Raw genomic sequence first — 15,167 nt, 5'->3', positions numbered from 1 at the left:
AGCATAGTGACAGTTAGCAGGTACAGGGAATTTTTTGCTCCAATATCGGCAATACATTTGAATACATTCGAAGCATAGGTATTAGCACAGACTAATAATAATATACTACGTATACAAGTATTAGGTAGGTACGTAGTACGTACCATCTTATTATCATTTTCTTACACAATATGGTCTTTTATTCAAACGAATATAGTTAGTTAGGACAATTTTAAAAAGACTGTTTCTTTCTTCATTCTTAACATAGCTATTAGAAAGAAAGAAGAAGAAAGAAAGATTATTTATTTGATCATTTATTAAATTAATCGAAATATTAGATGAAATGTATACTTAAATTATAAAATAGGGTAGATCGGTAGCGTCAAGTTTTTTGTGTGGCTGGCCGAATTAACTCTTAAAATCAGCTAATAATACTACATATTAGGAAAAGAAATAGGTAACAATATAAATTACACGACGTGGAGAGCTGTAGAGCTGCTGAATCCTGCTGTATGCGTGATTTATATAAACTAAAAAGTCAAACAACGCAAACGGGGACGTTCCACTCTATATAATTACATGTATCATCATAATCTTTTAGTCATAACAATCTTATATTCGTCCGTAATATATCTTTCATCTTATATATAAAAATGAATCGCAAAATGTGTTGGTAAGCGCATAACTCGAGAACGGCTGAACCGATTTCGATAATTCTTTTTTTATTATATTTCTTGAAGTACGAGGATGGTTCTTATGTAGAGTAAACATGTACCACGGGCGAAGCCGGGGCGGACCGCTAGTCTTATATATAAAAATGAATCGCAAAATGTGTTGGTAAGCGCATAACTCGAGAACGGCTGAACCGATTTCGATAATTCTTTTTTTATTATATTCCTTGAAGTACGAAGAAGGTTTTTATGTAGAGAAAACGTAAACATATACCACGGGCGAAGCCGGGGCGGACCGCTAGTTATTAATAAATAAGTGTTCTTATAGTCTGTCCACTATAAGAATTGCTTTTTGACAGCTCGACGGGTGATACCAGAAGTGATGTACAAACGATTATCGATTGTGATACTATTTCAATTATAAATTCAAAATATTATCATAAATCGAATCAGGTGCGTAAATTATAATAACGACGTAAACATACTAATAAGATATGTAATAAGACCACATATCTATGCATTTTATGTTAAAACTAAACTAAATTAATATTTTATTATTTATTGGTTTCTATCTTGCAATTTGGTTGTCTTTATGTTTAAATTATATAACATAATAGAAGAGTTTTTCTGTATAAGATATATTTTACAGAGTATTTCTATCGATTATTATAATCTATCGACCCATCATTGAATAATTCTGTGTAGACATCACTAAGTGGGCGGGGCATGTCCATGAAGTACAATAATTATTTGTCATATTTTAACATAGACAATACAATCCTTCATAGGCGTGAAGCTGTCAAAAAGCAAATAATATAATGGACAGATAGATCAGTCAGAATCGACATTGAAAATCGAGAATTTAACAATAATTCCAAAAGTTTTCAAACTTCGGTCAAGTAAATGGTACATTGGGACGACAATAAATCTCATTTTGCAACCTTGTCCGCAGTCCGGAACATTGTTAAAATTGCAATTAAATTATTTTTTTGCTGTATGGTCGTGAAAAAAATTCCAAAAGTTCTGCAAACTTGGGGAAGTTTTCGATATAATATTTAATGTCACGTATTAAATTTGCAATCAATCTAAGTGTACGGAACATTGTTAAAATTGCAATTAAATTATTTTTTGCTGTATGGTCGTGAAAAAAATTCCAAAAGTTCTGCAAACTTAAGGTGATGAATTAATTTTTCTAACATTTACGGCCCTTTTCAAACCTTCGTAATTTTTATATTATTAAAGTTGTCGTGATGAAAATTCTTGACAAGAAAGTTCAATAGTAACACAATACGTCTACCGTTTTAGAAACATGATTCCATGATATTTTCTCGATAGAAAAAAAATACAAAGTTCTCATTGTTATTTTTTTATAATCTCTGGCATCTTCAAAATAACAAACGTAAAGTTACGACTTTTTGGATATTAACTATAAAATATACAACCTATACGTCTACCGATTTAGAATTTTGAAATATGCGATGGTTTTGAAATAAACAAGAAATACTTGAAATTAGCGCGCGACCAGCCAATATGGCGAGAGCCGCCCTGTACCTTCCTACCCCGATCGCTGCACGAGTCATTCCCGCTACGGCCGTCACATGGGGAACTTGTGTCGCTCGCGCAATCGTAAAAAAGGGTGACAACACGATAAGACAAAATGAGACAAATGGGGACAATAAAGAAAATAAGAAGAAGAAACATAAAGGTTGGAGAAAAAAGAATGCTTACAATTGGAACAAATTAATGAAGAAGTTGGTTTTATTTTAAATTTGATGATAATTGTATTATAGACGATGTTTGATATGTACCCCTGTTTTAAGTACATAACGAATGAAAGTGTAAGATTTTTTTCATTTATAGCATAGATAATCTTTTCAGAAATCCGGAATCCAGAAGGAAAATAAACCCACTGATTGTTCACAATGTGAACCCACTCCTTCGTAAGTACCTTTATTCAGTCAAAAATGTATGTTATCAACGTTCTACTGGTTTTATCGCATGATTCCATTTTTAGCAAAAAGCAACAAAGTGCAAAGAAATAAAAAATCATGGTGAACTTAGTGGAAGTATGGCGGACGTGATATGGAACAGGAGCTCATTGGAGTAGTATTATATTTAAAAAAAATACGAAAAAATTTCAAGAATTACATTTCTTAGTAGGTGGTAGATAAGTATGTTGTATAAAGAATTTGATGTTGATATTTATTTCATTTATACTTACTACACCTGTGCGGGAAATTGCTTAGTACTAAAACAGGTTTATATTCATATTTACATAGTAATGTGAGTTTTAATTTCGAATAATTTTGTGTAAGTATATTAAATTGAGTTCCTGGGTGATCTGGAAACACAATTGGGCCCGGAAGATGGCGCTGCAGTCACTCCTCCTAATCACATGAACCGATTTGGGTGAATATTTGTGTGCACATTTCATTGTTGTGGGATGATTGGTTGATTCGTTTTCACATTAGCTAATATTATGTATTTTTGTTGTAAACTTAATTTAATGTTTATAATACATTATTATTGGTATAAATAAGCCAGTGTTCGTCTCACATTGCTGTACCTGCCTACCTACCCTACCAGGGCCTAACTTTGTTCTGGCTATTTTATTTTGATTATTTGTAATGAATAATTACAATTATAATAGAGTGCAAAAAATAAATACATGCGTCAATATATTTTGTGATTTTTTTTAAAACAATTTTTCTATTTAAAAAAATATCATTCCGACCGCGGCTTTACCCGCTTGGAATTAGGTTATATCGTGAATCCTGTTTTATCCCACAGAAGTGTTCAGTTCGGATAAAAAGTATCCTATGTGTAAATCCAGGCAATTAGCTATATTTTATCAAAATTGGTAATGTAGTCTTGACGTGATTAAGTAACAACTAACAAAAAAATATACAAATTAACATCCAAAGTTTCGCATCAGTTTTACTGTATTAGTGATATCTTCCACTCTTGACTTTGACTGAGAAGAATTAGGGTTTATAACTTCTTTCAGAAATAGTACCTTTCATTTCTGGACATGATGTAATATCTACGTCAGCATCAAATTCTATCTAAATCAATTCAGTAGTCCGCGTTATTGAGTACCATTTCATTTTTTCAGAGTAACAATATTTTTTGTTATTTTAAAGATTATTCTGTATTATTTATTTATACCTGTATTATTTTGTAATAAAGTAAACATTACGAAATGATAATAATTATTATTAATAATGTCTAAGTAGTTGTTAAAAAGAAGATTATTTGTTTATAAGCAAGAAAATAAAACCAATAAATCAACAATTAAATAAATGTATGACAATATTATAACTGTATGACGACTCCATACATGTTTGTTCGGCCAGCGGCAGCGCGGCGAGTTTGCAAGAATGACTTCGTCACTTCGCGCACACCCGCGTTCGCGATAGCGAGCTATTACTTATTAGACTCCGCCCGCCAAGCAGTGGATTTTTTTTTGTGTATCGTCTTAACACAGATATCGGAAATATATACCGAACGGTTGTATAAATTTGCAACCTTTTTCGTTGACCGGAACATGTTTATTTATAATTATTTTTAATTCGTGGTCATTTTTTCGAGTAAGGTGGTCTCGGAATAATTACAAAAGTTTTGGAACTTGGTTGCAAACTTCGAAAACATCTATTCTGGTGCATTTACAAATTTGCAACCTCATTCAGTTTAATAAAAAAAAAAAAACATTAATATTCAATATTAAAAGATGTTCCGTACACTGAGATTGGTTGCAAATTTAATACGTGATATGAAATATTATATCGAAAACTTCCCCAAGTTTGCAGAACTTTTGGAATTTTTTTCAGGACCATACAGCAAAAAATAATTTATTTGCAGTTCCGGACTGCGGACAAGGTTGCAAAATGGGATTTATAGTCGTCCCAATGTACCATTCACTTGACCGAAGTTTGATAACTTTTGGAATTATTGTGAATTGAATGTCTAGACTGACTGGAGTAAGAGTATAATTAATGTTTAAATGTATTCTTACTAGGTTCCACTAAGCTAAAGAAATTAAGATTAAATATAGAGTAGATAGATAATACCTATGCACTATAACCTACTATGTACTACTGAGGAAGTTGAAGATGAACATTTTATATCATTTCAAGCTATTGTTCGTAGTAAAATACTCAACGTAAGCACTACTTCGATAACACCCGTATAAAGTTACGTATTGCAACAGAAAAAGCTGCAAGCAATAAATATTTGTAGGTAGGTACTTACTCTTGTTTTTTCCATTCTACCTTGGTACTTGCCAACGTAACTTTATCATAATATGTATCTAAATTCATTATTTACGTCCGAATGTTTTCGACATCAAAAAATATTAATACATATTATTTAGTAATCAATTAGATAGGTACCTACTTATAATATACATATGTACCTAGATTCGTTCTTAAGAAACTACAGGACTCATAAATGCCTACTAATTCATTGTAATAATATTATGTAGTTCATTTACCGAGTTCCGACTGAGAATAATTTAGATAGGCAAGACTCAAATAAAGAATGACAAAGTCTGAACTTTAATTAATGACTTGTAGATGATATTTTATATTATATGCATAATATATAATATCGACGGTTTTAAGTTTTAACTTACATGCAACTAACACGAGAATGTAAATACAAATAATTTGGAAAATCCAAAAGTGCACGCCTGATAATTTTTTTTTAATAATTATTTATTAATTATTATTTTTGATTATTTAATAACAATTAAACCACATCGAATCAGACCCTGAAAAATGAAAGGGTTCTATTCCTGAGCATACTCAAGCGTAACAGAAAAAAAAAGACTCGATTAGTAAAGTATTTCGGTCGCTATCGTGTTAACAAGAAAAATGATCCGCACATACAGACACACGGACGTCCAAGACAGAACTTTTTTAAACTGTTTTTTAACTAGTTTAAATAACAAAAATGACATCAAAAATATCATGAACGTTAAAAATAGTGTTTTTTCTTAATATGTGTGTGTATGTATTATCTTACAAGTGCAATGTATGATACATAAAGACATTTTAAGTTTGAAAAATCAGATGTTTTGCGCGAAGTGACAGTAGTACCCACCTCAACGCTTCGCTTATGAGGCGTGCAAAATTAAAATTAAATAATTTGGAAAATCCAAAAGTGCACGCCTCATAATTTTTTTTTAATAAATATTTATTAATTATTATTTTTGTTTATTTAATAACAATTAAACCACATCGAATCAGACCCTGAAAAATGAAAGGGTTCTATTCCTGAGCATACTCAAGCGTAAGAGAAAAAAAAAGACTCGATTAGTAAAGTATTTCGGTCGCTATCGTGTTAACAAGAAAAAGGATCCGCACATACAGACACACGGACGTCCAAGACAGAACTTTTTTAAACTGTTTTTTAACTAGTTTAAATAACAAAAATGACATCAAAAATATCATGAACGTTAAAAATAGTGTTTTTTCTTAATATGTGTGTGTATGTATTATCTTACAAGTGCAATGTATGATACATAAAGACATTTTAAGTTTGAAAAATCAGATGTTTTGCGCGAAGTGACAGTAGTACCCACCTCAACGCTTCGCTTATGAGGCGTGCAATTAGTTGTTAATTAATTAATTTGCAGCAGGCTTATGGTGGCAGAGGTTGTTTTTATAAGTTCATGATATTGAAATCAGCTTATAAAAAATTGTTTCATCTAAATAACAGATGAGGGTATATTTTCTAATTATTATGTGACATCACAATATATGTGATCGAAATTTTGATTCTTCGATATGCCGGTGTCCTCATGATGTGCAGATAAATCGAAAAATAAATCATTTATTTTCTGCACACTCGCCTGGTTTCGAACCCTCAACTTATCGATTAGTCGACCTCACCGTCACCACTGCGCCCCCAGGCCCCAGTCATATCTTGCAATTACGATATTGTAATAAACATAAAATCAAATAATTTGGAAAATCCAAAAGTGCACGCCTCATAATTTTTTTTTAATAAATATTTATTAATTATTATTTTTGTTTATTTAATAACAATTAAACCACATCGAATCAGACCCTGAAAAATGAAAGGGTTCTATTCCTGAGCATACTCAAGCGTAAGAGAAAAAAAAAGACTCGATTAGTAAAGTATTTCGGTCGCTATCGTGTTAACAAGAAAAAGGATCCGCACATACAGACACACGGACGTCCAAGACAGAACTTTTTTAAACTGTTTTATAACTAGTTTAAGTAAATAACAAAAATGACATCAAAAATATCATGAACGTTAAAAATAGTGTTTTTTCTTAATATGTGTGTGTATGTATTATCTTACAAGTGCAATGTATGATACATAAAGACATTTTAAGTTTGAAAAATCAGATGTTTTGCGCGAAGTGACAGTAGTACCCACCTCAACGCTTCGCTTATGAGGCGTGCAATATATATTATGTATTTCATTGCACGTAGTCTATTAAGTATATGCCTACCCAGTCTAATTTTTTCTATTCTATACTAATAAGTTGCTTCCATTTATCAACACATCAATAGACTATTAGTAATTTAAAGTCGAGGCACGTAGATATTAGTTTCGCGGTTCTTACACGGAGGTGTTTAAATTGTATTTAATTGTATGACATAAAGTTGAATACGATAAATTCACATTTTTTTATCTGAATAATGATTTAAAGTTATGTATTCTATAAAGGCTTAGTATAGAGCATGTATAGAGGCAAGTATAGAGGTATATCTTGTATAATTAATTGTCAACGGACCGGACGTTTCAAAAAACAAAGGAAGTTCTCAATACTTACGGCTTTTTTGGGTATCGGTTTTCAATCAATTGAAGTTTTAATTTTTGTGTTCGATATGTACCTAATTGATATGTAATTGTTGTCTTTAGGCTCATTTTACTATATTAAGGAACGTCTTTTGTAGAAAATAGAAATGATGCGGAGAAAGCGGAGCATTCTGAATAAATTAAAAAAAATTGACACACTACAACAGTTTCGTCATTCGTGACATCTTTAGATAAGGTCCGTCATTCCATGTGCCATTATCGATAGATATATAAAATTCTACGTACATACCTATACTTATTTAAGGTTAATTACAGTCTACAAAGTCTAAAATGTATTTTAATTGAATGTAAAAATTAGAAATCTATGCTTTAATTCAATTTTTCTCGGTAAACGTTCTTATCCATGTCTAACTACTGTACTATAATGTATTGTATGCAATATATTTGCAGAAATTAGTACTATTTTATTTGATATACATATATATATTATAACTGAACATACAAGAAAGTTAAGGTCTACCGTCTACTCTTTTACATCGATAAGGAGAGCAAGTCGCGTCACGGTGCAAGCAACTGGGTCAGTAATGGTGACGCCACAGCCATGTATCAAGATAGACTAAGCGAGTGTATGTACTTCCCGTGTCCAAACTAAGTTTATGAAACTTACTTGACGCTGGCCTATACTCAGTCCGCGCTTGCAGTTCGCCAAGGAAAGACGTGAAGCTGAATAAAGTAAAATGCCGAATTGCGCCGTTATAAACTGTAGAAACTCCACAGCTGTGAGTGGCCGAGTTAGCAGAGATGTTTCCTTCCACCGGTAAGTAATTTTCTAATCAGAATATGCACTATTTATTTTAAAATCAAATAAAGAATATCTGTGGAAAACGATCGTGACAAACACGGATACCAAATCATACGAAATGATTCGGAATACATTGCGGCTTTTACTTGGCACGGTAAAGATCGCGTCGTATGATAACAAGCAATGAATAGCGTCTTCTCATTTTTCTGTTCTCATTTTTCTGTCCAATTTTGTGGTTAGTGATGTTCATTTGATGCAACAGTTCTCGATTCTAATCGATTTTATAATCGAACAGAAAAATGATAATTTGAAGGAGCAATTTTTCAGAAAAAAAGGCATAGATTTTTTTTGTCATTTAATACGACTTGACCTAGAGCTTTTAAGTAAGTATTTTAATACAAAGGTACTAAAAATAAATATTATGACATGGACGCCATTAGTTAGTTAATTACAAATTTGAACTTCAATTGCTCAAGGAAAACTTTTTCACAACAAAAAATCAAATAATAAACTCTAACTGCTACCACACACGTAACACAACACTTAAGAACTTAACTAAACCATTCTCAAAAAACATGTATGGTCAACGTCGTACCGCGTACTTGCTACCGGATATATTGAATGGGTTGGATATTAAACTAAGAAATAGTATTAATGAAATAAATATCAAACGTAAACTCAAAGAATATTATATAGCCCAATTATAGTTATGTATATTAAAGTTATAAAATGTGTCTTCATACTATGTAAACATTATATGTATAGTCTTCACTTATAAAAATTGTTAAACAGTTAAACCGAAATTGTCATTATATAAATACGAACATCACTATAAACCTCAGTGGTTTTTTAAGTCACAACTATACACTTATGTTTGTAAACCTTATTGTTTCTGATAATAAATAATAAAAAAAAAAAAAAGTTAAAGTGTCATCTTGGGAGTTTTTTAAGAAAACTCCTTATTGCTTAGACTATGTTTGTTTTTTTCAGTTTTCCAAGTAACCCGAACATAAAAGGAAAATGGATTGATGCAACGGGACATAAAGATTGATTGATTGACAGTTTCATTACTTTCTTTCGATGGCCTCTCTAGTACGTAGTACATGGTAACTCAATGGGCATATGTAAGAAAAAGCTAAAACACATTAGTTTACTTGTTAGAATATTAAAAGGTTTATAACTTTATTTTATCATCCCTCTGTCTATGGTAATTATCATTTTTCTGTCTTGAATCGATTTAGTAATCGATTACGATTCATTTATTTGACTACCTCTTAGACATAGATCTAGTTTGATCTGATTTCTTTCGATTTACTTCGATGGGATAGGATGATACTAGAATCGCCGCGCGAGTGGCGGCCTGATCGATTTAACGTAAAATGAAATTAACATCACTAAAAAGCGCTCGTGACGTCATAACGCGTCAAGGTCAGTACAAAAAATATGACACGCTTGGTTTTCATACAGATCGCGGTACTTGCGTTGTCTACTTAAATATACATGTCTGTGGGTGACGCATTTCACAAGTACTCCGTTTATTTTTTCTATGTAATGATTCCAAACTACCAACAATGAAGGCGTATTACCCGGGGTCCCCCCGCTATGACCCACTGGTGGGTCTACGGGTAATATTTTTTCCCCGTGAACAGGAGAAATAGGGATTCATTTTTACATATATGTATATAGAGATAACTAGCGGTCCGCCCCGGCTTCGCCCGTGGTACATATGAAAAATAGATGTTGGCCGATTCTCAGACTTACCCGATATGCACAGTTTCATGAGAATCGGTCCACCCGTTTCGGAGGAGTATGCAGACTAACATTGTGACACGAGAATTTTATATATAAGATATAGAGACCGTTAAAATTTATTTATTTTGATATCATACTCACACACATAGAATGAAGTTTGTAAACATTATTTTCTTTTTAAAATTACATTTTGGCACCAAAAATCCTTAACTTTGCCTTATATTTGAATTCTGAAGCAGACACACCTCACATCACTTACGTAAAATTGTGACAAGCTGTTTTTGCTTTGCGGCGTGCCCAAAAAATATACATACACTAGATTTCTGCCCGCGGCTTCGCCCGCGTTTTCACAGAAAAACCTGCATAGTTAAAACTTATCCTATGATTTAATCCAAGGTACCCTCAATATGTGTGCTAAATTTCATCGTAATCGGTTCAGAAGTATTTGTTTGAAAGAGTAACAAACATACACATAAATCTATCCTCACAAACTTTCACATTTTATAATATTAGTAGGATAGAGTCGAGAAAATCATAATCTTTCTTCTGTCGCAGTTAGGTAAATAATAACATAACAAAACCAATAATTATATTTTTTATTTTATTATCAGCTGTAACCTGAACTGTCCATAACCAATGGATAATTCGAAATAATTACGCAGGACATAAACCGGGAAGTGCAGATAATATAATAAATAATAATCCTGTCTAGTGTCTCTATATTGGTCAAAGCATGGCAGCAGGGGACCACGGGTAAAAATTACATTTAATTCAAGTGCCCGTAGACCCACTAGGCCGCCGGTGACCGGTCGTGGTGGAAAACCCTGAGGGAGGCCTTTGTCCAGTAGTGGACGTCCCACGGCTGATACGACGAGACCCACTATATATATCATTCTATAGCAGTGGGTCCACGGGGAAAAAATATTACCCGTAGACCCACCAGTGGGTCATAGCGGGGGGACCACGGGTAATACGCCACAATGAAAGGAGAGTAAATACTAACACAGAACTGTTTAAATGCCTTTGGCGGCTGCATATTAAGATTTAGTGGGCTGATTTCGTTACAAAAAGGAAACCTAATTAGATCAATCATACAATTAGTTACATATTTGAAATTAAATGCAATAACATGGTCAATTTTAAGGAAGTTTATGATGATAATATAGTAGGTATAACATTACCTACATAATATCACAATACTATGAAGATCTGAAGAAGAATTACCTATCGGGAAGTACCCAGTAGGTTTTGATTCCCTTGCGAATGTCGAAATTTGCGAAAATTTGCAGCATAAACGGCTGTATCGTTTGGCCTATAAATTTGATTTTTTCACAGCTTCAAGAGACCCTAGACTTGAGTAATTAGTATAAATTTCAGCTTGATACCTACACGCGTTCCTGAGATCCTATGAGTTCCGTCTTTTACCTTTTAGGTTGGGATCCTTAATAATATACAGTAGAACCTCGATAAGTTAAAGTCCAAGGGAAACACAAAATATTTTAAGTTATAGAGGTTTTAAGTTATCAAGGGTCTATCCATTTTTCACTGCTTCTATAGCTTTTAATTTATCAGCATAGGTGAGGGTTGTTAGTTTTTTTTTGGACTCATTTTAAACTAGTTTTATCACACAGTAAGTAAAGTGATGTTTCCAGGACAACAATCAAAAACTTAAGATGCAAGTAAGTTGTTGTCATAAAGCTAACCGCCGCAAAGCTTTGAAGAATTTCGATAAAGCAAACAATAGGTAATGTATTGTTTACGTTAACAATACATAGTAAACACGTGCAAGCAATAAATACCGAAACCTTTTGTTTTGACACTCTTTCAAAATGACTCATTGACAAATAATTTTATGTTATAGAGGTTGTGGAAACATTTCTTGAAGTTACTCAGGGAAAATACAGAGATTATTTATTTAAGTTATAGAGGTTGCGTATTTTAAGTTAAAGAGGTTTTGGGCTCTGATGGGAAGGGAACACATTATTTTTTGAAGTTACAGAGGTTTTTATGTTACCGAGGTTTAAGTTATCGAGGTTCAACTGTAGTAGGTATACCTATCCCCAACCTATCCAATATTTTAAAATTAAAGTAATTAAAAAAAATCCACAAAGGTCATTCATAATACATATTATCAAACGAAAGTTTCTTACACTAAAACAATTAACGAGGTCGATACCGGCTTGAATTTTGAGGGCTTCCTTCCAAATTGAATGAATGGAACGATAGGTTTTGAATCCGTATAAAAACCTGGACGAAATGTTGAGATTGAAATGTTTATATGAAAAATGGTAAGCAATATTTATATAAGATAACATAACATATTATTTTGAACCAGAGTATCATTGATTGATGGCATTGGCACAGGAAATTGAGACAATGCAAGAAAGAATGTCAGTGTTATCGGTGCTCTTAGGGTAAATTATTGTTGATTCCGTGTTGATTCATTACGTTTAAAAGGCATTGCGTTGCAAACAATGAATTCACGATAAGACACGCTCTATGAATGACTTATTGCATCTGATATCCTAAATGATTTGTGTTCGATGAATAAAAATATTTATTTAATGTGATTTATTCAAAAGGATTTTTTTTCAGGATATAAAATAGCCGGAAAATATTGTTGGCCGTATGACCGTAGGTAGATGTTTGTATATTAAGCACCTAAAAAAATGTTTAACTTCTGATGTTTACGGATCATAGGCAATAGGTTGAAATTAACCCATATTACATGTTTTAATTTGGAAAAGTGTTATTTATGAACTAGATTAGATAGGTAATATTTTGGTAATACATATTTGACGTCGTTAAAAATATAATTATCCAAAGACACAATCACACTTACCTACTACTAGTTACCTACTTGGTAGGTAGGTAAAATTATAGCATTTATAGTAAGTATTTTCAGACCGAGTTTCATTCGATCTTTGTGCGGATAAGATTACATTTCATATGGATTTTTTTGATGTGAACGGAAGCCAGTGTAAAGAACAACCAAAGTCGGCAATGAGCAATCGATTCTTTACCGGCTTTTTAAGAGTAATATAAAAATCTTATTACGTGTACAGTTTACGTCATAATTATTATTAATAATTATAACTAGCCCTATCTAATTTTGAAGTGGACAAAAACCCAGTAGATTTATTATTTAAAAAAATAAATCCCTACCTATTTTTTAGTCATAAAATACATCAATATTATCTATAGCGGTAAGCCGTAAGGTAAGGTTTTGCAAGCAAGGATAGTGAAGAGAAATAACATTCGTATAGGTAATTGGAGGTCGCCGGCGGCGGAACCGGTTTTCTGTCCCAAACATGATAGCATGACGTCATTCATGACATCATTTTATGATTTATCCATACTATTATGCTTATTATATGACACAATAATCAAAATATCTATGATCTTAATCCATGCCAATATTATTTTGGTCAAAATCTGATTAGCTTTGAAAGTGAAACTTTTAGCAATAGCCGATGAACACATTATTCCTAATTATCACCGTACCTACACATATTATATAGCTGGACACTGTAGTATACAATTTCAATTTTCAACGTTTCTCGGACTCGAACGCAGTCTGGACAAGCATTTGGGCACTTCATTTATGGTGATTGGTAGGTAATCTTTCAGCTTTGAGTTTTACCCGTTACTTCATGGGTTGCCTCAAGCATGATCCTATAGTTATACATTTCTATATTACTTTAGATTACACTTCAGAAGTAAATTCTCGAAAATAGCATCCATTATTTTTAAATTTTTATAATTTAATGTTACCCCCATCAAGGTTTCGTAGTTCACACCGCGCCGCGGCCGGTGACAATATGTGTAGTTATTTTTCGTACCCTACAATAATTAAAACTTACAAGTTGACATTCAAAGGTGCGGCATCTATTGTAGATAATATTAATACACTTAAGCATAAAGTGCCACATTGAGGTCACATGGCACACCCAGGTGGTCGCCACCCACTACCCTCATTTACAGCAGTGCCACCCTTAAAAGCTAGTAATGTTTGTGAAAGCGACAGCTGCTAAGCACCTTGCGATCAACCTTGCATAAAATTTATATTGTCAACAGTAAATTACGAAATACCAGCATCGGTCATTCATCAAAATCGACTAAAATTTCTTTCATATTGTTAACATTATTTGTTGCAAATTAACTTCTCTACAACTTGGGTCTAGTAACTTTTTATAGCCTATTATTGTATCAAATATTTTTTTATAAAAAAATCTGTTACTAAGTACCCACTGCTGAATCAATCGAATCATACTGATAAAATTAGGAAAAAGATAATTTACTTTATACTTTGAAAAAGTATGGGCTTGGGCTCTTTAGTTGTTTACATCTAAGATTTTTGTCCACCCGCAAATTTATTCGCAACGCACACGCAAAGGTCTAAATTAAATAAATAATTGTTTGAAAATTGTGAAAATTACTTTAATCTTAATACTTAATTATATTCGGTTATTGTATGTACCTACTTGAAAAAGTAGGTAGGTACATATATAATATTATGTAAATTAAATATTTATGATACTTAATGAAATATAATACATACCAAGTAAAAATAAAAAGTAGATAACTAGTCTATTTAATGTTCACACATTATAAACATAATATATTACACTGCAATTTTCAGATAGGGTTATATCAGTTTACATTATAAGAATTATAATAAGAGAATTAACGAATTAGGAGATTTTTATTGAAATACACAAAAAACACGACTAGGGCGAGTAAGGATATGTCTTTTCGAATTCAAAATAATGGTTAATCAACTAGGAACAACGTTTTGAAATTGATATTATTCATAAAATAACATTCAATAAATTAAAAAAAAAACACTAAACGTACGTCCACATCACGGCACAATGCGCAATAAACTAAACTCGTAAGTCGTAAGTCGACAAGTCGTTATAAACATAACGGTACGTGAAGGGGATCGGCCGGTATCGAACGATATATTATTATTAATTTACTTTAGTTTTATATTTTATATACGTATTATAAAGTAGTAGAAACATGTTCTATTGATAAACTCTTAACTAATAATTATCATGCTGATAATAAGATATAGCAAAGGATATTAACATTGTGCTTATTTTTACATATTTATTATTCACCGTTAAAAAGTCTTCACGACCCACAAATTATATGATTGTACA

General features: G+C 32.2%; 2 protein-coding genes across 4 annotated transcripts in view; one reads left to right on the top strand and one right to left on the bottom strand.

Moving 5' to 3' along the window:
- SP1173 (major facilitator superfamily domain-containing protein SP1173) overlaps nt 1-14,889 on the bottom strand; it is a 30,844-nt gene extending 15,955 nt beyond the window's left edge. The window contains exons 1-2 of one of the 2 annotated variants that reach the window (XM_090110535.1): nt 14,857-14,879; nt 14,561-14,628 (exon numbers count right to left, since the gene is read on the bottom strand). The gene's annotated coding sequence lies outside the window, so the exon portion shown is untranslated. Of the gene's footprint in view, nt 1-14,560; nt 14,629-14,856 lie in introns of both variants that reach the window. The other variant, XM_090110536.1, reaches the window with a different exon arrangement.
- Nucleotides 1,834-15,167, top strand: part of LOC149902317 (uncharacterized) — a 232,142-nt gene continuing 218,808 nt past the window's right edge. Inside the window, exons 1-3 of one of the 2 annotated variants that reach the window (XM_090110537.1) lie at nt 1,834-2,401; nt 2,529-2,590; nt 2,665-3,323. In XM_090110537.1, coding sequence (XP_089966663.1) covers nt 2,181-2,401; nt 2,529-2,590; nt 2,665-2,705 — 324 coding nt within the window. In that variant the 5' untranslated portion in view covers nt 1,834-2,180 and the 3' untranslated portion in view covers nt 2,706-3,323. Of the gene's footprint in view, nt 2,402-2,528; nt 2,591-2,664; nt 3,324-15,167 lie in introns of those variants that run through there. The other variant, XM_090110538.1, reaches the window with a different exon arrangement.

The sequence above is a fragment of the Colias eurytheme genome, chromosome 15, assembly GCF_061535395.1.
Source record: "Colias eurytheme isolate Ceu_HAF_F1 chromosome 15, ilColEury1 Martin Lab GWU primary, whole genome shotgun sequence".
Taxonomy (NCBI): Eukaryota; Metazoa; Arthropoda; class Insecta; order Lepidoptera; family Pieridae; genus Colias; species Colias eurytheme.
This window is presented reverse-complemented; position numbering and strand designations above follow the sequence as displayed.